This window comes from Microcaecilia unicolor, chromosome 9 (assembly GCF_901765095.1).
Source record: "Microcaecilia unicolor chromosome 9, aMicUni1.1, whole genome shotgun sequence".
NCBI lineage: Eukaryota > Metazoa > Chordata > Amphibia > Gymnophiona > Siphonopidae > Microcaecilia > Microcaecilia unicolor.
In genome coordinates, this window is record NC_044039.1 from 192,339,855 (window position 1) to 192,364,637 (window position 24,783).

A 24,783-nucleotide genomic window follows, 5' to 3' on the forward strand; every position below is an offset into this window, starting at 1 on the left:
ATTTTACGGGCATATATGTCGGGGCAGCAATTGGCTCATGTAGATTTCCTGCAGGGGGCCACATGTGTTAAATGCGGCCACTTCCCACATACATTATATCATGCCTTCTGGGAATGCCCCGGAGTGAAGGCTTTCTGGGGGGGAGATTACTAAGTTCTTAACTCAACTGTTGGGGACCCCTGTGATAGGATCCGGGACCACTTTGTACTGAATACGCAAGGGGCATTTCGCAGGCAAACTAAGACAGCTCGACTCCTGAGCCGTAAACTGTGTTTGGTGGCCCAGAAAAGCATCTTACAATACTGGACTGTACCGGAGGCGCCAGCCTACTGGCACTGGAGAAATCAAGTACATTTGCTGGCTACTTGGGAGGCTAGGGGGGCTAAGGGGTCCCCGAAGTGTTTAGCACGTTTTACACAGATTTGGGGCCCTTATTTACAGACTTTGAGTCCAAAGGGGCGAAGCTTGCTTCTGAATAAGGGGTAGGATGACACTGTCAGGAACCCCAGAGAGCGTCCATACGATATATATGGCTCCACTAGGGGAGGGGGGGGGTACCCTAGGACTATCAGAGTCCAAGTCCTAGGGCAAGCAAGGGAGGGGAGAGAGTAACGGGAGGGAAAAGGGGCAAGGAGGGGGGAGGATGGGAGGGGGGGGTGAAAAGGTGAAAGCAAAAATTGATGACGGACTCAATCACTGGCTTTTGTTATGTATGTTATGATGTTGCTATGTTATTTAGGCCAGATGTGGAATGTATCTAATTTTGATTGTCATCAATAAAAATGTTGAAAACTAAAAAACATAATCACTTTAAAACAGAAATACTACTAGGTAAATGAAACCATATTATACAACGGGGCTTGTTTTCAAAAGAGAAAAACGTCCAAAAGTGTCGTAAAGCACCATTTGGTCACTTGTCTTCTCAAAATATCCAAATCGGTATTTTTGAAACCTATTTTGCAGACGTTTATCTGTGCAATTCGTCTGCAGTGCATGGAAATCACAAGGGGGCGTGTCAGGGGCGGAATTAGGGCGTGCCTAACACTTGGTTGTTTTACAGCCATAATGGAACGAAAAAATAAAAACGTCCAGAACTAAAACCAAGACGTTTTGGTCTAGACCTGTTTTCAGAACAAATAAGGAACAAAAGGGTGCCCTAAATGACCAGATGACCACTGGAGAGAATCAGGGGTGATCCCCCAATACCCCCCAATGGTCACTGACCCCCTCCCACCCCTCAAAAATGTGAATAAAAATATGCCTTAGCCTCAGATGTTAACGTCAGGTCTATTAGAGCAACATGCAGGTCCCTGGAGTAGTCTAATGGTCAGTGCAGTGGACAACAGTGGGGGGAACCAGGTCCCTATCTTCCTCTACCTGTCACACTTGTGCCAGAGCCGGTGGTGGGAGGCAGGGCTGGTGGTTGGGAGGCGGAGATAGTGCTGGCCAGACTTATACGGTCTGTGCCCTGAAGAGGACAGGTACAAATAAAAAGTCGCACATATGAATTTATCTTGTTGGGCAGACTGGATGGACCGTGCAGGTCTTTTTCTGCCGTCATCTACTATGTTACGGGGCTCATTTTCGGGGCGCTTGGCTTTCTGGGGTTCCATGGGTTTCTATGGGGCTTTGGAGGGCTGGGTGCTTTGAAGGTATGCCTCCAAGTATGTTACTTATGGTGGAAAATGTGACCTCCTCCCAGGGTCACCCAAACTCTACTGTACCCACATATAGGTGCCCCCTTCACCTATAAAGGCAATTGTAATGGTGTGCAGTGTGTTTTGGGTGGGTTTTGGAGGGCTCAGGGGTCAAGATAAGGGAGGAAAGGTGAGATGGGCACCTGGGAATATTTAAATTAAGTGCACAGAAGTGCTCTCTCGGGTGCGCCATTGCTCTCCTGGGATGTCTGTGTGACCGTAAAAATGCTGGCTCCTCCTACATCTCAATGGCATGAACTTACTCAGGGTTGTTGTTTTTTTTTCGAAAATAGACCAAAAAAGCTTGTTTGAACCAGTATTTTCGAAAAAAAAATTTGGACGTTTTTCTTTTTTCAAAAATGACCTTATTTCCTCTCCGGATTTTGGACATTTTGTGCAAAACATCCAAAGTCGGACATAGACATCATATTGAAAATGCCCCTCCATGTGTGACGACAAAGCTAAAAACAAATCTTCAATGGTGAAGATATGGTTGAGTGGAGTGATTTGAAAAAACTACATTAAAAAATTCATGAGAAAAATGGCATGATTTATTGAGCACGATGGAAGTTTTTGGCCGATGATTGGAAATCTGTCTGGAGAGACGTTATTAAAGACATTTTCCTTTCATGTCAAAAAAACCCCAAAAACATGAACATTCCTATGCTACCACAAAGACGTTCATGTCCCTTGTTTTGCCCCATTCACAGTTTGGACGTTCCAGTTTGTAAAAGGTTCTGTCAGCAGATCCTGTTCTAAAATACATGAGAAATGGACATCCATATGTGACGTACTGACCTGATCATCCATATTCTGAGTTGGATGTCCTTTCTAAAATGCCGTTCCACATGTATTGTTTACAGTCTCTGTTTGGTAGGGGTGAAAGGGATTCTCCTGACCTGGGGCACCTCAGAGATTCCACCCTTTTAGGTGTGGTAAACCCTACTCCAGAGCTTAATGCAGATAGAGAATCTGCTGGCTCAGTGATCTCCCTCTAGTTAATGGAGATGTGAGAGGCCTGCATTCATTTTTTTTTCACACCAAGATGTTGCAGTTTCATCAAGCTGCAGTTGTGTATCCCACTCTGAAGGAAATGAAGGATATTTGGTTGAGTTTGGGGGGGGGGAATGCATGTTGTTAAAAATATACAAAAGGTTGATCATCCTAAATGCTTTGTTGTGGACGGGTGCCAGTATATGGAAGAGGCAGCTAGGGACTGGTCTCTTGTTGTGTTTCCCTTAATGAAAAGGCATTTGAGCAGAAAAAAATATGTTTATATCTTTTAAGATTCCTTCCTATTTCTTTAATATTGTCTAATCAGAAAAACTCAGTTCATCAAATCAGAATACGTTAGCACATCTTTTCATTAGTTGTCCATTTGCAACTCTGCAGTTTAATTGCTTAATAACAAGTAAGATACATGATAATGATTGACAATAATGAATTCAAATAATTTCTATGTATTTAATCTTTTGCCTGTTTCACAGGAAGAAGATATCCATTATCAGAAAATAAAATCAAGAGCTACATGTACCAGTTATGTAAGTCTCTGGATCATATTCATAGGTAAGAAATGTTAATATAAATTATAATGACCGATGGAAGGTACAATATGATTACATTTAACACTGTCATGTTCACTTCTTTTACAAACATTCTCAGTGTCCAAATGTTTTCTTCTTTTGTATTGCTACAGAAATGGGATATTTCATCGTGATGTGAAACCAGAGAATATCTTAGTAAAGGTAAGAAAATACATCTAAATCTAATTTTAAGAAGCCTTCATTAAAGTAACATTTTTACTCTGAGTATGTTTCAGTTACTGTAATTTAGTGGCATTTTAAAATGACATTTTAGCATTTTAGGACCTAACTGATTTTTTTCCCCATAGACACAGAATAGGCAAAATGCCTTAGTGCAAAATCGTGCATAGCTGCTCGCAGGATGCCAAAATCAGGAATATATTGCATGTATGTGGATAGCCTGAAATAGAGAATAACAGGGAACAAAGTTTGTCCCATTCTGTCCCCATCCCCACCCCTTCCCTGCAAATTCAAACTCCACCCCCTCTTGCACATGATGAAATCACAGCTTTATCACTTACTTTTTGTACAAATGAGATTTTGTACTGTTGCAAGGATGAGGTGGGGATGGGGATAGACTTTGTCCCAGCGTCAATCTCTTTTGCCTACCCCTGCCTTCATTTGAGATCCTTATTGTTGGTTTTGGGTTTTGTTTTTTCATTTTCATACAAAGAAAACAAGTACTTTTATATATTGGTAGAAGTGAATATAACAAATTGTTGCAGATGCTTTTTCCAATTGATGCAGATTGATCAGATTGATAGCATATAGCAGATTGATGCTTTCAAAATACTGCATACTGGTAAATATGGCAAAGCTATATTATAAGCAATATGTATGAAGCATGTTTTTCTTTTAATATGTGAAAAATGTCTGTCATAAAATTGTGCAGGCTTATATGAATAGACGAAGGACTCATGCTGACAAGACCACGCATACTTTTACACAATACATACATATATTCCTGGGGGTGGCATTTGGGCAGGGCTGTGGTGGCACTGGGAGGTATATGAGTATTTTATAAAATATGTACATACCCACATAGATTACACATACATAGTTACACCTGCTTCGGAGCAGATGTAACTTTATGCAAGAGCATTCGTATGCTACTGGGAATAGTTCCAGGAGCTTTTTAAAAAAAGTTACATACACGTGTGTGTGGTCTTTATACTCATAAAATTGCCAATAACCGGTACCAGTATTGAAGAATTCCTCACATAGGGACAGTTAATTCAACAGTATACGAACATATACTGTCTCCAAACAGATTTTTTTCATATTAATGATGTATTAAGATTTGGTCCATCAATACGCTCTACTGAAGTATAATTCCTCAATGGAAAGTGTTCACCATCAAATCTTCATCGTTTCATTATAACTTGTTTTTTTTTTTTTTCATTTGTTAAACTTAAATTTATATCTATAGTTTTTCTCTTCAAACATTATAGTATAGGCCCTTTTACTTAAGCTTGCTGTCTGGATGTCTCAACGCCACCTGAAATTAAATATGACCAAAACCGAGCTTCTCATTTTCCCCCCCAAACCCACCTCCCCGCTCCCCCCGTTTTCTATTTCTGTTGATGGCTCTCTCATTCTCCCTGACTCCTCAGCTCGAAACCTTGGGGTCATCTTTGACTCTTCTCGCTCCTTCTCTGCTCATATCCAGCAGATTGCCAAGACCTGTCGTTTCTTTCTTTACAACATCCATAAAATCTGCCCCTTTCTTTCCGAGCACTCTACCAAAACCCTCATCCACACCCTTGTCACCTCTCATTTAGACTACTGCAATCTGCTTCTTGCTGACCTCCCACTTAGTCACCTCTCCCCTCTCCAGTCGGTTCAAAACTCTGCTGCCCGTCTCATCTTCCGCCAGGGTCGCTTTACTCATACTACCCCTCTCCTCAAGACCCTTCACTGGCTCCCTATCCGTTTTCGCATCCTGTTCAAACTTCTTCTACTAACCTATAAATGTACTCACTCTGCTGCTCCCCAGTATCTCTTCACACTTGTCCATCCCTACACCCCTTCCCGTGCACTCCGCTCCATGGATAAATCCTTCTTATCTGTTCCCTTCTCCACTACTGCCAACTCCAGACTTCGCGCCTTCTGTCTCGCTGCACCCTACGCCTGGAATAAACTTCCTGAGCCCCTACGTCTTGCCCCATCCTTGGCCACCTTTAAATCTAGACTGAAAGCCCACCTCTTTAGCATTGCTTTTGACTCGTAACCACTTGTAACCACTCGCCTCCACCTACCCTCCTCTCTTCCTTCCCGTTCACATTAATTGATTTGATTTGCTTACTTTATTTATTTTTTGTCTATTAGATTGTAAGCTCTTTGAGCAGGGACTGTCTTTCTTCTATGTTTGTGCAGTGCTGCGTATGCCTTGTAGCGCTATAGAAATGCTAAATAGTAGTAGTAGTAGTATGTGCTAGTGGACTGTAGCGCATATACTGGGGACCTTTTATTAAGAAGAGGTAGGCCTACCACACGTTAATAGAACACTACAATGGGACACGCTGAGGCATCCTGCGCTGGAAAATATTTTTTATTTTCCAGTGTGGGAGGCATGTCTGGGGGGGCAGAGAGTAGGCATGCCTGCTCTAATCGTGTAGCACGCACACTACCTCCTAAAAAGATGGTGGTAAGGGCTTGTGCGGCAATGGCCATGAACTAATGGGGATATTAGTGTGTGGCCATTCTAAAAAAACCTCTAACATGGCCATTGTACTTCTGCACTAAAAGTGGCTGCAGTGCGCAGGAAACCTATGTACTGACAGCAGCACCAGCCACTTTTTAGCACGGCTTAATAAAAGGACCCCTAAATGCTGCATGTCCTATTTTATACCTATGGGCTAGGTGGCACTTAGTGCATGCTATCCATTAGCGCACACTAAGCTTTAGTGAAAAGGTACTTTATATTTTTAATATTCAGCAGCTTATCTGGAAATTGAATTCCCAGATGTTGCTAGTTATTAAAAATATAATGTAATGTTTGAAAAGGAAAGCTATAGATAACATTTTTTTTCCATTTGTTAACCTTAAATTTATATTGGACCATGACAGTTTGATGATGAATACTTTCTATTAAGGAATTATACTTCAGCAGAGCACATTTCCACTGATCCAAATCTTAATACAGCATTAATGTGAAAAAATCTTTTTGGGGACAGTGTATATTAGTAGATAGTCTTTATAAAATAGGTGTTTTTTAAAAACTTAAATAGGTGACCCATCCTATATAATAATTTGCACCTCCAACATTCTACGTCTGGATGCCTGGGTTCGTAACATCCACTCCCACTCATTGCCCTGCCCTTGCGTCAAAAAGTAATGACGTCAGAAGCCGGAACAATGAGGGGGAAGGGAACACTGGAGGCGAGATGATGTCAGGAGGAGAGAATCGCGGGACATTGAGGGAAGGGAGGGAGGGAGGAAGGGCAGGGCAGAGGAGAATTGATGGACGTGGATGGGATGGGAGAACAGTCATAGGCACCCCGTATAAGAGGCTTGGGGAGGCTAAGCCTCCCCAGCCCAACCATGACCTTCCCCTGGCTGCTGCCCCCCCCCCCAAACTCAGGGTTGCCTGGCAAAGTAGCGCTGCAGCCAGGCAGCTCTTGGACGGTCTCTCCGCTCCTTCCCGCCCTCAGCTCCCCAATCGACAGCCCTCCTCTCCGTTCCTTCTCCCCTTGCGCCTGTTTAACACTTTTACTTTCAGGCGCAGCGACAGCTGTGAAGAGGACAACACAGCTTCTCCCTTCCCTCACACAGTGTCCTGCCTTCTGTGATGATGCATTTCCTGTTTCCATGAGGGTAGAACACTGTGTGAGGGAAGGGAGAAGCTGTATTGTCCTCTTCACTGCCGTCGCTGCGCCTGAAAGTAAAAGGGTTAAATGCGCAGGGGGTGAAGGAACGGAGAGGAGGGCTGTCAGGGAGCTGAGGGAGGGCAGGGAGAATCGCTGGACATGGATGGGTGGGTAGGGGGAGAGAAGAGATGGCTGGAATTAGAGAGGAGGGCAGGGGGAGAAGAGATCGCTGGACAGGAGAGGAGGGGAGGGCAGGGGGAGAGAGGAGAATTGCTGGACATGGATGGATGGAGGGGAGGGCAGGGGAGAGAGGAGAATTGCTGGACATGGATGGATGGAGGGGGCAGGGGAGAGAGCAAATTTGCTGGATATGGATGGATGGAGGGAGGGAGAGGGCAGGGGAGAATGGAGAGTTGCTGGACATGGATGGGTGGAGGAGAGGGCAGGGGAGAATGGAGAGTTGCTGGACATGGATGGAGGGAAGGGCAGGGGAGAGAGGAAATTTGCTGGATATGGGTGGATGGAGGAGAGGGCAAGGGAGAATGGAGAGTTGCTGGACATGGATGGATGGAGGGGAGGGAAGAGAGGAGAAATGCTGGACATGGATGGAGTCTGCGTACTCTTTATCTTTTAAAAAATACTATAAATAAAAATCACAAAAAAAGAAATATTAAAATAAAAAAAAACATAGATAAAACAATCTGTATCTCATACCCCTGGAGCATATTACTCATTATACACCCTTTCCAATTATTACTTATCATGACAGAACATTTCTCCTAACGGTTCCCTTAAAAACATAATCGCCATCACATGATAACCTTGCTAGCGCCTGTTTCATTTGTGTGAGAAACGGGCCTTTTTTACTAGTTATTAATGTTACCCCTATAGAGTAATTTTTAAACTCATTTTAACAAGTAGAACTTTGCTCTATTCACAGAAATGTTATTATAAAGTTACTCACCTTGGGTTTGATTTAGTAACAGAATGGCAAAAAGGGCTTCTGTTTATAAATGCAACATAAAAAATAGGCACTCAGAATGAGCCCTAATAGCATACAAATGCTCATGCACAAATTTACACCTGTTTAATAGTATAAATGTGTGCATGTATTCATATATTTTATATGCACATATTTGATTACACAATTTTATCAAAGCACTTTCCCATGCAATTAGTTTTATAAAAGTACCCACCCCCACTCCCTTTATTTGCAGGTTAAGGTATGCACATATAGGGCTAGATTCTATATATGACGCCAGAAATACCCGTGCCTAAAGTTTGGCATGGTTTATAGAGTAAACGCTTAAGTGGAGAGGTCACACATAAATTTAGGCATCGCCATTTGCACCAACAAAAATGTAGTGGAAATGCCTATGCCTAAATTTAAGCACAGAGCACCCATATTCTGTAATTACGCATGTAACTCAAAACCATGCCCCTGTTCCACCCTGAAACGTCATGACCCTCCCATTTCTGCGACCCCTTTTTTTTTAATCACATGTAAATTTTAGATGCGGATCCCATGTCTAACTATACGCATTAGTCCCAATTAAATCTAATTAGTGCCAATAATTGCTTGTTAAAAAGTCAATTATTGACACTAATTGGCTCATTCTATTAAATTGCGCATGCACAATTTTTGGCAACCTTTATAGAATCAGGAGGATAGATTATATGTTCATAACTTCAGCTGCAGGTTGAGCAGGAGTTCTCAAAGGGCAGCATTTACACTTGCATAAGAATGTAAAAATTCACACCGGTTCAGACCGATGATCGTCTAGCCTAATATTCTGCTTCCAACAGTGGCTAATCCAGGTCACAAATTTTGGTGAATCCCAAAGACTGTCAAGATTCCATGCTACCAGTCTCAGGGATAAGTAGTGGCCTTCCTCATGTCTATTAAAAGCAGACTATGGACTTTTCCTCCAGGAACTTATAAAAACCTCTAAATCCAGATATGCTAACTGCTGTTACCACATCCTTTGGTAACTAGTTGCAGAGCTTAACTATTTGTTGAGTGAAAAAATATTTTCTTCTATTTGTTTTAAAAATATTGGCATGTAACTTCATGGAGTGTCTCCAAGTCTTTGTAGTTTTTGAGAGAATAAACAATCTATTTTTGTTTACCCGCTCTTCTCCGCCCAATATTTTGTAGACCTCTATCATATCATGTATGCTGTTGGAATTTCACAATTATGCACATAATTTACCTTAGAAATATTATGTGCACTAAATAGTAGGTGTGAATGTGTGCATAGTTTTTCTAGGCTAATTTTCAAAACAAAAGTATGCACATGCTTTCGTTTTGATAATCTGGCAGAGTTCACATAGTGAAACAATATGAATGTATGTTTTACCTGTTGTGGTTAGAAGCAGTATTTTCTTGGTAAGTTTTATGACCAACAATTACAACAGCAAAGTGTCTTGGCTTTTACAGAAAGATATGCTAAAACTAGGAGACTTTGGCTCCTGTAGGAGTGTTTATTCCAAGCAGCCATATACCGAATACATCTCCACTCGCTGGTATCGAGCTCCTGAATGTCTTCTTACAGATGGATATTATAGCTACAAAATGGACATGTGGAGTGCAGGTTGTGTTTTCTTTGAAGTCATAAGGTATAGTACTAAAAGACAGACATGTAGATATTATTTCTAAACTGGCAGACAGTCGTACATCTAACACAAAATTAATTTAAATAGAAGATTCCTTATTAAGTTTCTATTTCTAGTATTAGATGAGAGGTTGACAGCAGTGGGCTAACAATAGGTTAGGAGCACTTTCTTAAGTCTGCAAATGTAGCAGATAGGTACTTAGGGAAATTTGGAGCGTAGTTTCCATGCCTGGGGTCACTTCTAATGTATAAATGCTGAGGTTCCCTGTGTTCAAAGTATTTGTTCAATCAGTTATGAATTCAATTGCTTAACACATCTACAGAGACTGAAAACATGTAGACATCAGTAGGGATCATCCTAAAATCTGATATCCCCAAACATCAGGAACACTGGGACAACAGTCTTCAAAGTCCTTTACACAGGTAAATAGTGATTTATGCATGAAAATCACTCTTCTCAATACAGCTCAAAATTGTTCCACAAGGCATGCACTTTCAACTTAATTTAAAGCAGTGGTTCTCAACCAGTGTGTCGGGACACACTGGTGTGTTCCCGGAGGTGTGTCGCAAACAGTTTGATATAGACAGCAGGCCTGTGCTTTCTTTTGCAGCTATCTAGGCCTCCAAACGGCAGAGCCCAGAGATCCTGAGAGTCAGGTTCTTGAAATCACTATAACTGCTCTTTATTTCTACTTCCCGATTAGCCCCAGCAATAACTGCTGCCACCAGTCCCAAATGGAAATGTTGCATCTCTACCGTCCATAGGTTCTGTTTGCTAAATAGTTTCTGAGTAGCATAGTTGCAGGGTTTTTTTTGTTGCTTCACAGTATCTGGCAGCGGAGGGATTTTGTGTTGCTGTTGTTGAATATATATTTGATTTGTATGATAAGTGAGAAATCTGGGACTGATGTGTTGCATACAGACTTTTTTTTTTTTAATATGAGATTAAGTGGTTGGCAAATTCACACTAAACTTACTGTCATCAATGAAATATGTAGGGTCGATATATTCAAAGCAATTTAACCAGCCAGAAACGGCTCCTGCCCAGTTAAATTGCTTGTTCAGAGCTAACCAGTTAGTGCCGCTGAAAATATCCAGTTACCACTTAAAGCAAAACTGGCTATTTTGGGGGTGTTCCAGTGACGGAGTCAGCATTTGGCCATTTAAGTGCCAATATTCAGCACTTTGCCGGCCAATGGCACTGCATAAATAGGAGCGCATTAAAGGTCAGTCCTATCTTTATGTGGTTCCCCATAGCTAGTGAAGTAATGAATATCACACTGAGAATCGCTGGCACCAGGAGGAGTGCTCCCATCTTTGGAAGAGGTGCCAGTGCACAAGTCTCTGGGCAGCCAGGTCCTCACAACCAGTTCAGCGCTGACGTTTTCTCAGGCTGTCTCCTCACAGCTCCGCCTTTGCCGATGCCTTCCTTTGATGAGTGGTTCTAGCTCATGCTCAGGGAGGAGCTGGTGCAGATGCAGCTGCAAACCACTCAGGCATCAAGGGTGCTTGTGCCAGCTATGGATCAGGCTCAGATTCTTCCTGAGGCTTAGCTCATGCCTGTGCAGTGACCCTCAAAGCTGGCATCTGAAAGGGTGTCAAAGTCAACATATACACATACAGTACCACTCTCAACGTCAGGGGAGGAAGCTTCCTGGAATGAGAGGGTAGGGCTGCACCTCGGTGCTCTTCAGAGCGTGGATGTGGTTCCACTGAGCTGAGGCAGGCACAGATTCATTCAGCCAGGCCTGAGTGAGGTGAAGATTTTGAGTGGGACCATTCATAGGACTCAGAGGAGGACCCACACTAGTTCTTGGGATAGGATACCCTCTGATTCCTCCCCACCTCAAGAGAGATATAAATCTCCACTGAAGGGTCTCTTTCACTGGTTTTGTTAGGGAGCTGGCTTCTAACATCCCATTTAAGTTAGAGATGGAGGAGGAGCCTAGGGCAGAAATGTTAACTGTTCTAGACTACAAGTTTCCTCCTAAGAAAGGGGTCATAATACCATTGCACGCTATCCTTAAAGGTGTACTGACAAAGAACTAGGAATCTCTCCTCTCACTGCAGGTTGCACCAAAGAGGATGGACACACAGTAACGTATCCAGAAGACTTTCAGAATTGAAAGGTCATACCTGCCTTACCACTCTCTGGTGGTCGAATCTGCCTTCAAACAAGCTAGGAGTTCCAGGACTCATGTCTTGGTGTCCCCAGGTAGATAGGCTTGGACACAGGACTTATTTGGGAGGAAAACATTTCAGTTCTCGATGCTTATTGCTCACATCCAGGCCTACCAGCTCTATATGAGCCTTTACTTTGCAGTCTTTGGTTCGCAGTACACTAAGAAGGGCATAATCGAACGGGGCACCCAAGTTTTCCTGAGAGCGTCCTCGCAGGATGTCCCTGCGAAGGGGCGGGGAAACCCTTATTATTGAAACAAGATGGGCGGCCATCTTTCGTTTCGATAATACGGTCATGGACGCCCAAATCTCAACATTTAGGTCAACCTTAGAGATGGTCGTCCCTAGAGATGGTTGTCCCCGATTTTTGGCGATAATGGAAACCGAAGACGCCCATCTCAGAAACGACCAAATGCAAGCCCTTTGGTCGTGGGAGGAGCCAACATTTGTAGTGCACTGGTCCCCCTCACATGCCAGGATACCACTTCTATAGCCCTTAGGGATGAAGGGGGGCACCTAGATGTGGGTACAGTGGGTTTGTGGTGGGTTTTGGAGGGCTCACATTTACCACCACAAGTGTAACGGGAGGGGGATGGGCCCGGGTCTGCCTGCCTGAAGTGCACTGCAGTACCCACTACATTGGCTCCCAATCAAAGAACGTATTACGTTCAAAATCTGCACCCTCGTCCACAAAATCATCAACGCTGAAGCCCCAGGATACATGACAGACCTCATAGACCTCCCAATCAGAAACTCATCAAGATCAACAAAAACATACCTAAATCTCCACTATCCAAGCCGCAAAGGACTGAAATATAAATCAAGCTATGCATCCGGCTTCTCCTATATAAGCACACAATTATGGAATGCACTACCAAACGCCGTGAAAACAACATATGACCACCTGAACTTCCGGAAACTACTAAAAACCTACTTGTTCAAAAAGACATACCCAAATGACCCAACTTAAATGCCTTAACTCTGCAACACAACAAATCCAAAGTTCGCTTGAACATAAATTACCTCCTCTTACTTATGATCCTAAACCTGTCTGTTATGCACGAACTTTATTCTACCACAACTTCACTCTGTATTTGTTCATACCGATATTGGCGATCGCCTCTTTGGTACTATGTAAGCCACATTGAGCTTGCAAATAGGTGGGAAAATGTGGGAGATAAGTGTTACAAATAAATAAATAAAACTGCTCCAGGGACCTGCATACTGCTGTCAGGGAGCTGGGTATGACATTTGAGGCTGGCATAGAGGCTGGAAAAATATATTTTTAAAGTTTTTTTTTAGGGTGGGAGGGGGTTAGTGACCATTGGGGGAGTAGGGGGAGGTCATCCCGGATTCTCTCCGGTGGTCATCTGGTCATTTAGGGCACATTTTTGTGGCTTGGTTGTAAAAAAAAAAGGACCAAGTAGTCAGCCAAATGTTTGTCAGGGACGCCCTTCTTTTTTCCATTATCGGCCGAGGACGTCCATGTGTTAATTACACCCCAGTCCCGCCTTTGCTATGCTTCCAACACGCCCCCGGGAACTTTGGTCATCCCCGCAACGGAAAGCAGTTGAGGGCGCCCAAAATCGGCTTTCGATTACGCCAATTTGGGTGACCTTGGGAGAAGGACGCCCATCTCCCGATTTATGTTGAAAGATGGGCGCCCTTCTCTTTCGAAAATGAGCCCATAAGTCTCGCAGATTCTTTCCCACAGGAGCAGGCCTCAGAGCTTTGCCAGTTGGCCATTCTTTTGATATAGTATCCAGACTCTCCATGGAAGTAGGGTTGCATAGACTCTCATGGCTGCAGGAGAGGTTGGTAGACGTTCCTTGTTGAGGTGACAACCTGTTTGGAGATAAGGTAGAAGTGGTCGTGGACCTCATGAAGAAACATACAGATACCATCCAAACTCTGTCTCGGCAACCTCCAGCTGCAGCTGCCTCTTCTATGAGGTTTTCAAGTGGGCCTAGGTGACGATCCTATTACTTTGGAGGGGTAGGTTTCCACCACCTTCTCGCTCTACCAAGAACCCCCAGGCCCAGCGTGCTCAGCCTAGCCATACCCACTCTCAGATGCTCCAGCCGGCACCTAGTCAAATCAATGGATGAGCTTTTGACTGGTTCCAGGAGTACATAGCTGTGCTCAAAGTAACCGTCCCAGGCGGCCTACTGATAGGGGGGAGGCTGAATTTTTATCAACATAGGTGACCCCTTGTAATCTCCGACTGGTGGGTTCTTCAAATAGTCTGTATTGGTTAAGCTGTCCATTGATGTCAAAAACCACCAAATCGCACACCGAGAGCTTTGTTTATCAGCTGTCAGCACAAGCAGGTACTTGTAGAGGAAATCTCTGACCTTCTACAGGCCAATGTGGTTGAACTTGTGCCGCCAGGGCAATAAGGGAAGGGATTCTATTCCAGTGCTTCCTTGTGCCCCAAAAGACATGGGGATTTCATTGTATTCTAGATCTAAGAGCCCTGAACAAATTCCTGGTCAAAGGGAAGTTCTGGATGATTTCCCTGGACATCCTCACCATGATTCATGAAAATGATTGTCTGTGCTGTCTGAACTTGAAGGATGACTGTATCCACATTTTGATACTTCCTAGTCACAGGAGGTATCTCAGATTTTGGATACACCACTACCAGTACCATGTTCTGCCATTTGGCCTCACGTCAGCTCCCAGGGTATTCACCAAGTGTCTAGCTGTGGTAGTGGCGTATTTACGCAGACTAGGAGTATAAGTGTTTCCTTATCTGGACGAATGACTGGTCAAGAGCACATTGCAGGAAGGAGCGTTGGCGCCAATGTGCCCAACTATTTGGGTGTCGGAGCTCCTGAGGTTTGTCATAAACTACCCCAAGTCCCACTTTCTTCAGGTCCAATGATTGGAGTACATAGGGGCCCTACTCCGATACATTGCAGGCTTGGGCTTTTCTCCCAAAAGTGAGAGCAGATACATTGACAGCACTAGCCTGTCAGGTCTGCATCAATTAAGCAGGTCACAGCTTGGCAAACGTTGAGCTTGATGGGCTGTGTGATGAAACAGGGGATTTATGTCTGTAACTTCTTATGTGAAATGTATGACATATTTGTTCCCTAGTGCATTTCCCTTGCTTGGCCAGCAGATGATGACTGTCTTTTTGTAAAGCTGTTACAGAAGTGACAGTTTTTTCCCGCCTACGCTGTGAGGTAATCTTTAGTCTCAGAAAGGGAGAGTAGAAAGAAATATCTCTTCACTGAGGCCCTGTGAGCAGTTATATTGTATAACCTATGAACAGCTATATTTCCTGAACTCTTCAGGTACTACTCAGGTAGTAGACGAATGTTTAGTTAGTTTTAATATTGATACTTGTTTGATTTACCTGTTATTGTTGCTATGTTTTCACCATTTTTTCCTCTTACTGTTCAGTTTCTTGACAATAAACCTAATTAGTTTATTAACTCTGCTATCCTAGACTGACTAAGGATCCTGATGGTTTGTGTTTTGGTCTGTGGGTGCTTTCTGGGAACTGTGGGACTCCTGGGATTGTGGCCCCAGTGTACTTAGAAACCACCGGGGAAAAAACTTGTGGGTAGGAGACTTGCCCAGAGCTGCAAGTGGGACCCAGCAGGCGGTTGGAAGGGTGTGCCACTGTAGAGAATGTGCGCAGGTGGTAGCAGAGCCTTTAGGTGGCCGCAGGGTTAAACCCCTCGGTGGACTCTAGGCATTTCGTAACAGAAAAATCAATTTTACACTTTACAAATATGGCAGTAAACTTACACAACCAGTGTATTCTGGAAGTAAACTAAAACCTCCTAGACTAGCCTTAATGTTTTGTCGCTTCTTGACTTTCAGAGCTGTATTTACTGAACACTGGCTCCTTTATTAAGCAATAAAAGACACTCCACGCCTTGTTCTGCACTTAATTCTACTTATACTGTGTTCGTCAACGCGCCATTGGTCTCCATGCCTTTGCTTTTGGAATGAATCGCGGTACAATTTTACACTAAAATGGTTAGCATATGAGGACAGACTTAAAGATCCAAGTATGTATACCATGGAGGAAAGGCAGGAAAGGGGAGATATAATAGAGACTTTCTTGAATACTTCCAAGATATAAATAAATGGGAATTGGGCCTCTCTCAATGGAAAAGATGCTCTGGAATGAGAATAATAAGAAGAGAGTGAAAGGGGACAGACTCATGCAATGCAGGTAAAAGAGGACAGACTTGGGTGTAATATAAGGATAGTATTGGAATTCAAGCAAGCATGGGGAAAGCTACAGTCACTGACCTCCATAATTGTTTCTTGGTTGACCTTACACGTTGTTTGTTCACCGATCTTCATTTTTTCAGTAATGTACTTTCAATGTAATGCAGTACTATCTTTGCCAACTTTGCAGATGATGCTATCTTATACTTCTATTTCAGTCTTCGTCCGCTTTTTCCTGGTTCTAACGAGCTGGATCAAATATCAAAAATTCATGAAATCATTGGCACTCCAACACAGAATACACTCAGAAAGTTCAAGCAGTAAGTATTTTTAAAATCTCGGTTATGTGCATGTCATTGAGAAATATGAACATTTGATATCAGTCTGTATTAAAATTTAAAAAAAAATCAGATCCCAACCATCCATCATGTTTAGACCAATAGCTCAGTGATGGTGCTGTTTGTTCCCTAGAGGTAGAGCTCACAAAACTGTTTCTTTAAAAAGTCTCCCACATCCTTCTTTATCCTCTTCAGAATCAAAAGTGTGGCTCTGAGTGCTTCATCTCTTGAGGGAACAGGAAAGGGAATGGGACTTGATATACCACCTTTCGGTGGTTTTTGCAACTACATTCAAAGTGGTTTACATAGTGTATACAGGTACTTAATTTGTTCCTGGGGCAGTGGAGGGTTAAGTGACTTGCCCAGAGTCACAAGGAGCTGCAATGGGAATCGAACCCAGTTCCCCAGGATCAAAGTCCACTGCACTAACCACTAGGCTACTCCTCCACTAAGAAGATTTATGGCCTAACTGTATCCCAGTCATAGCCAACATACTTAATCCTTTTTTATTTTATTTTATTGGGAGTTTTCAATACAAGAAAACAATACAAAGTTGACAAGTATAAGGTTTCATCATTGTCCTATATAATAATTTGCACCTCCAACGTTCCATCGCTGTCTGGCTGCCTGGGTTCGTAACATCTCATGATGTCAGCCAGCCTCCAGCGTTCCATTCCCCCTCACTGCCCCGCCCTCGCGTCAAAACGTAATGACGTCAGAGGGTGGAACAGTGAGAGGGAAGGGAACGCTGGAGGCGAGCTGACGTCAGGATGTTACCTATGGAAGGGAAGCCAGTCAGGCCAGCCAGAAAACGATGAGGTACAAAAGAAGAGAGAATTGCGGCATATCGAGGGGAGGGGCAGAGTAGAATCGATGGACATGGATGGGATGGGAGGAGAGGACAGGAGAGAAGAGAATCGCGGGACACGGATGGGAGGGCAGGGAAGAGGAGAATCGCTGGACATGGAGGGGAGGGAAGGGAAGAATCGCTAGACATGGAGGGGAGGGCAGGGGAAAGACAAAAAATCACAAGAGAGCCTTCCTAGGGCCCGTTTTATTGTTGAGGAAACGGGCTGGGTTCCACTGTGGATTGAAATTCCGTGTGTAAAGGGGAAAAGGATAGTGATAGGAGTGTACTATTGTCCGCCTGGCCAGGATGAACAGACGTATGCTGAAATGTTAAAGGAAATTAGGGACGCAAACAAACTGGGCAACACAATAATAATGGGTGATTTCAATTACCCCGATATTGACTGGGTAACTGGGTACATGTAACATCGGGGCATGCTAGGGAGGTAAAATTTCTTGATGAAATCAAGGAGAGCTTTATGGAGCAGCTGGTACAGGAGCCGACGAGAGAAGGAAAAATTCTAGACCTAGTCCTTAGTCAAGCGCATGATCTGGTGTGAGAGGTAATGGTGCTGGGGCCGCTTGATAACAGTGATCATAATATGATCGGATTTGATATTAGCTTTGAAGTAAGTATACATAGGAAATCAAATACATTAGCGTTTAACTTTAAAAAAGGAGACTTATGATGAGAAGAACGGTGAAAAAAAAAACTTAGAGGAGCAACTTCGAGGGTCAAAAATGTACATCAGGCGTGGATGCTGTTCAAAAACACCATCCTGGAAGCCTAGGCCAAATATATTCCACATATTAAAAAAGGAGGACGGGAGCTGAGATTCAAAATGGCCGCTGACTAGTTCGGACGCTCAGAAAGCTCCGGGAAAGAAAAATGCCAAAGAGAAGGGGCCGCTTGTCCTCCGCCGCTGCCCCTCCACGGCAAAGTCTTCCTTTACAGTCCACAATGATTGATTACCTTCGTGGAGCACAGATATCAGGAACACCGGGAGCAGGTCTGCTAGGTCGACCGGGTGGAAATGGAACCATTTCGGAGACCGCTGGACTGGAGCTATCGCTCAGCCCCGATGATAGGGCACCTCCCCCGCAACCCTCGGGAGCGAGCACGTCGACGCCGGATCCTAACAGGACGCCACCGAAGAGTGTAGTCGTCCACAGGACCGAGGAGGAGAGTCGAACTGCGGACAGTGTGGACCTTTTTTGTGATCTAGGTGCCTCTCGAGGGGGAGATATGACATCTAATAATCAGCACCAGATGGAAGCTGTGACCGGAGATAAAGCACTACAGATCGCTGTTGCAGTTACAGAGGTACAATTTCCTAAATCCCAGAAACCCACTGAAATTACATTAGAGACTCTATACACTTTGATTGTGGACTTGGGGAGTTCCTTAAGTCCACAAATTAAACAATTATCTCAAGAAATGTCTAATATGGACCACAAGGTTCAACAGACTGAATTCAAGGTAGAGACAATATCGAATCGTCAAGAAGAATTGGAAAAACAAGTGAAAGAGGTTCATTTAAACCAAGAGACTATGATCAAAGATTTAATTTCCTTGAGGAGACGTAATGAATTCTTGGAGAATGTAACCAGAAACAATAATATCCGCTTTTTAAATTTTCCAAAAAAATTTGGAGTTTTACCAAGGGAAATGCTTAGAAAGTATATTACTGAGACACTTGGCGCTTCAGAGGAAATGGTTCCACCATTTACACAAATATATTACCTGCCCCAGAAGCGCCCAGTGCCTCAAGAAAAGTCAGAATTGGATATTTCATTGATACTGGAATCCTCAGATACGGAATTAGTTCAGGCATCTACTTTAATTGCCACTGTAGCCTTGTCGCCAGATAAATACTGGCTGATGAGACTTTTCTTCCAAAATAAGGATAAGAGTTTCCTTGGTTTAAAAGTTAGTCTCTTCCCTGATGTGACTAAAGAGACTCAAAAACGTAGACAGAGATTTTTACTTATGAGGCCTGGTGTAATTCAGTTAGGAGGTACGTTTTTTCTAAAGTACCCGTGCAAATGCCTAGTTAAATATCAATCTAATAAATATGTGTTTTATGAGCCAGCACAGCTTTCTTCATTCTTAGCTGCAAAAGGACAAGGGAGTAATTAACTTAGAACCCTATATATTAAGAGAAGATATCTTTTATGAGCATCCGAATTAAGGAAAGCTTCCTCAATTATTTTCTTTTGGAATCCATGATGTAATTTTTGAATCTCAATAATGTGGACTTTAATTAACATGCTGTAAATGTTTGAATACTAATTGATTTCCTTATATAGTTAAACAGTGATGTTATTTACTTGACAAGTTTATTTTTGCTTGTTTAATATATCTAAATTGATAAATAAAGAATTAAAAAAAAAAAAAAAGGAGGACGGAATACCAAACGACAGCCGGCGTGGTTAAAAAGTGAGGTGAAGGAAGCTATTGGAGCTAAAAGAAAATCCTTCAGAAAATGCAAGAAGGAACCGACTGAAAATAATAAGAAACAGCATAAGGAATGTCAAGTCAAATGCAAAGCGCTGACAAGGAAGGCTAAGAGGGACTTTGAAAAAAAGATTGCGCTGGAGGCAAAAACACATAGTAAAAATTTTTTTAGGTATATTAAAAGCAGGAAGCCGGCAAAAGAATCGGTTGGACCGCTAGATGACCGAGGAGTAAAAGGGACGATCAGGGAAGGCAAAGCCGTAGCGGAGAGATTAAATGTATTTGTTGCTTTGGTCTTCACCAAGGAAGATTTGGGTTGGATACTGGTGCAGGAAATGGTATTTGAAGCTGACGAGTCGGAGAAACTTAATGAATTCTCTGTAAACCTGGAGGATATAATGGGGCAGTTCTACAAACTGAAGAGTAGCAAATCTCCTGGACCGGATGGTACTCATCCCAGAGTACTGATAGAACTGAAAAATGAGCTTGTGGAGCTATTGTTAGTAATATGTAATTTATCCTTGAGTAGAGAGGTGTGGTAGCCATGTTAGTCCACTTTTAAAGATAATCAATAGAAATAAAACAAAATAAAACATGGAAAAGAACATAACTTAATACATTTATTGATTAGCTTTCGAAGGTTGCCCTTCTTTGTCAGATCGGAAATAAGCAAATGTTGGTGGATGACAGTATATATAAGTGAAACATCAAAGCATTACAGTGACAGTCTAACAGGATGGGGGTGAATAGGTGAGAGACAGGAAGATATGCATAGAGACAGGAGGGTGACAAAGCAGTACAATTTTATGGTTTATAATGTGCTAGAAAACCCAGATCTTTGTTAAGTCCTGTCTGGTGGGTGTCAAAATATTTAATCATTCTGACTTCAAAGGTCTTACGTTCTTGTATTGTTTTAAAGTTCCCTTTTAAGATTCTTACCATGAAGTCACTGGTACAGTGTTCTGGTTTTGTAAAGTGCTGCCCCACAGACGTGACATCTTTATTGGTACTGGCATTTTTCATATGGTGTCAATGTAAATTAAAAATCTTCTTTAGCATCTGACTGGTTTCTCCAATGTAGCAGCCTTTGTTGCATTTTTTTATACTGAGTGGCCTAGTGGTTAGGGTGGTGGACTTTGGTCCTGGGGAACTGAGGAACTGAGTTCGATTCCCACTTCAGGCACAGGCAGCTCTTTGTGACTCTGGGCAAGTCACTTAACCCTCCATTGCCCCATGTAAGCCGCATTGAGCCTGCCATGAGTGGGAAAGCGTGGGGTACAAATGTAACAAAAAATATATATACAGTGGGGGAAATAAGTATTTGATCCCTTGCTGATTTTGTAAGTTTGCCCACTGACAAAGACATGAGCAGCCCATAATTGAAGGGTAGGTTATTGGTAACAGTGAGAGATAGCACATCACAAATTAAATCCGGAAAATCACATTGTGGAAAGTATATGAATTTATTTGCATTCTGCAGAGGGAAATAAGTATTTAATCCCTCTGGCAAACAAGACCTAATACTTGGTGGCAAAACCCTTGTTGGCAAGCACAGCGGTCAGACGTCTTCTGTAGTTGATGATGAGGTTTGCACACATGTCAGGAGGAATTTTGGTCCACTCCTCTTTGCAGATCATCTCTAAATCATTAAGAGTTCTGGGCTGTCGCTTGGCAACTCGCAGCTTCAGCTCCCTCCATAAGTTTTCAATGGGATTAAGGTCTGGTGACTGGCTAGGCCACTCCATGACCCTAATGTGCTTCTTCCTGAGCCACTCCTTTGTTGCCTTGGCTGTATGTTTTGGGTCATTGTCGTGCTGGAAGACCCAGCCACGACCCATTTTTAAGGCCCTGGCGGAGGGAAGGAGGTTGTCACTCAGAATTGTACGGTACATGGCCCCATCCATTCTCCCATTGATGCGGTGAAGTAGTCCTGTGCCCTTAGCAGAGAAACACCCCCAAAACATAACATTTCCACCTCCATGCTTGACAGTGGGGACGGTGTTCTTTGGGTCATAGGCAGCATTTCTCTTCCTCCAAACACGGCGAGTTGAGTTCATGCCAAAGAGCTCAATTTTTGTCTCATCTGACCACAGCACCTTCTCCCAATCACTCTCGGCATCATCCAGGTGTTCACTGGCAAACTTCAGACGGGCCGTCACATGTGCCTTCCGGAGCAGGGGGACCTTGCGGGCACTGCAGGATTGCAATCCGTTATGTCGTAATGTGTTACCAATGGTTTTCGTGGTGACAGTGGTCCCAGCTGCCTTGAGATCATTGACAAGTTCCCCCCTTGTAGTTGTAGGCTGATTTCTAACCTTCCTCATGATCAAGGATACCCCACGAGGTGAGATTTTGCGTGGAGCCCCAGATCTTTGTCGATTGACTGTCATTTTGTACTTCTTCCATTTTCTTACTATGGCACCAACAGTTGTCTCCTTCTCGCCCAGCGTCTTACTGATGGTTTTGTAGCCCATTCCAGCCTTGTGCAGGTGTATGATCTTGTCCCTGACATCCTTAGACAGCTCCTTGCTCTTGGCCATTTTGTAGAGGTTAGAGTCTGACTGATTCACTGAGTCTGTGGACAGGTGTCTTTCATACAGGTGACCATTGCCGACAGCTGTCTGTCATGCAGGTAACGAGTTGATTTGGAGCATCTACCTGGTCTGTAGGGGCCAGATCTCTTACTGGTTGGTGGGGGATCAAATACTTATTTCCCTCTGCAGAATGCAAATAAATTCATATACTTTCCACAATGTGATTTTCCGGATTTAATTTGTGATGTGCTATCTCTCACTGTTACCAATAACCTACCCTTCAATTATGGGCTGCTCATGTCTTTGTCAGTGGGCAAACTTACAAAATCAGCAAGGGATCAAATACTTATTTCCCCCACTGTATATATATATCACATTGGAAGATGAGCACGTGAAAGATTCCTTAATGTTGAATATTTTTCCTTGGTGAATGACCGTGGGGTCCTGCGAAATGTTTTGGCATAGTTTGCAGCTGGATATATTGCAAGGATGTGTGCCATTCTTTTCTTTTTGAGTCTGTGTTGGGAGCTTACTTCTAATTAGCTTGTGTATTAAGTTGGGTGGCTGTCGGAAAGCCAGCACTGGTGGGGATGGGAATATCTCTTTCAGTAATTCATCTTCCTGGAGTAGAGGCTGCAGATCTTTTATAATTTTTCCAGCTCTGGGTTGTATGTCACTATAAGGGGGATTCTGTTTGTGGCTTTTTTTTTCTTTGTTCTGTAAAAGATTTTCCCTGGGTGATTTGAGGGAGGAGGCAATATTCTTGGCGATTAATTTATCCTTAAAATCGAGCGTGGTACCGGAAGATTGGAGGATGGCCAATGTAATGCCGATTTTTAAAAAAGGTTCCTGAGAAGATCCGGGAAATTATAGACCGGTGAGTCTGACGTCGGTGCCGGGCAAAATGGTAGAGACTATTATTAAGAACAAAATTACAGAGCATAATTCAAAAGCATGGATTAATGAGACATAGAGGCATATTTTCAAAGCACTTAGCCTTACAAAGTTCCATAGGTTACCATGGAACTTTGTAAGGCTAAGTGCTTTGAAAATGAGCCCCAAAGTCAATATGGATTTAGTGAAGGGAAATCTTGCCTCACCAATCTACTACATTTCTTTGAAGGGGTGAACAAACATGTGGATAAAGGTGAGCCGGTTGATATTGTGTATCTGGATTTTCAGAAGGCGTTTGACAATGTACTGCAAAAAAAAACAGAAGAAACCAGTCTTCGCGAAAAAACAGCAGAAAACAAAACAGCAAAGCTGACTCACAAAAACAGGAATAAAAATAAAAAAATAATAAAAATAAAATAGCCCCAAAAATAAAATAATAAATTAAATGTAAAGATAATCACAGGCTATGTATTTAAAAAATAAATACATAAAAAAGACGACAAAAATTTGGTTAAAAAAACAAACTTTATTAGTCAAAAAATAGCAGGGAGAAAGGGACTCAACACAGCTGTGTTTCGGCCATACAGGCCTGCGTCAGGAGTCTATACAAATAGAAACACATACATTATATGAAATTAATCAACTATATGAAGTAATGTGAAGAGGCAATGCAAAACATCTACAGCATTATTCTATTATAAAGTATGTTACAGACATATGTCATTATGGAATGAACTCAAAACCAAAAACAGTGAAACCCATATTGTACCTCATGAAAGACTCCAGAGGAAATTGGAGAGTCATGGGGTAGGAGGTAGTGTTCTATTGTGGATTAAAAACTGGTTAAAAGATAGAAAACAGAGACTAGGATTAAATGGTATGTATTCTCAATGGAGAAGCGCAGTTAGTGGGGTTCCGCAGGGGTCTGTGCTGCGACCGCTATTTTTTAACATATTTATAAATGACCTAGAGATGGGAGTAACTAGTGAGGTAATTAAGTTTGCTGATGACACAAAGTTATTCAAAGTCGTTAAATCGCGGGAGGATTGTGAAAAATTACAAGAGGACCTTACGAGACTGGGCATCTAAATGGCAGGTGACGTTTAATGTGAGCAAGTGCAAAGTGATGCATGTGGGAAAGAGGAACCCAAATTATAGCTACGTCATGCAAGGTTCCACGTTAGGAGTCACGGACCAAGAAAAGGACCTAGGTGTCGTCGTTGATGATATGTTGAAACCTTCTGCTCAGTGTGCTGCTGCGGCTAAGAAAGCAAATAGAATATTAGGTATTATTAAGAAAGGAATGGAAAACAAAAATTAGGATGTTATAATGCCTTTGTATCGCTCCATGGTGTGACCGCACCTCAAATATTGTGTTCAATTCTGGTCGCCGCATCTCAAAAAAGATATAGTGGAATTAGAAAAGGTGCAGAGAAGGGCGACAAAAATGATAAAGGGGATGGGACGACTTCCCTATGAGGAAAGGCTAAAGCGGCTAGGGCTCTTCAGCTTGGAGAAAAGGCGGCTGAGGGGAGATATGATAGAGGTCTATAAAATAACGAGTGGAGTTGAACGGGTAGATGTGAAGCGTCTGTTTACGCTTTCCAAAAATACTAGGACTAGGGGGCATG

At 42.8% G+C, this 24,783-nt stretch overlaps 1 protein-coding gene across 2 annotated transcripts in view; it reads left to right on the top strand.

Annotated features, from left to right (window-relative positions):
* MOK (MOK protein kinase) overlaps positions 1-24,783 on the top strand; it is a 119,710-nt gene that overhangs the window by 71,063 nt on the left and 23,864 nt on the right. For both annotated transcript variants that reach the window (XM_030214570.1, XM_030214571.1), the window contains exons 5-8: positions 3,185-3,263; positions 3,394-3,442; positions 9,530-9,708; positions 16,298-16,399. In XM_030214570.1, the coding sequence (XP_030070430.1) occupies positions 3,185-3,263; positions 3,394-3,442; positions 9,530-9,708; positions 16,298-16,399 (409 nt within the window). The remainder of the gene's footprint in view (positions 1-3,184; positions 3,264-3,393; positions 3,443-9,529; positions 9,709-16,297; positions 16,400-24,783) is intronic.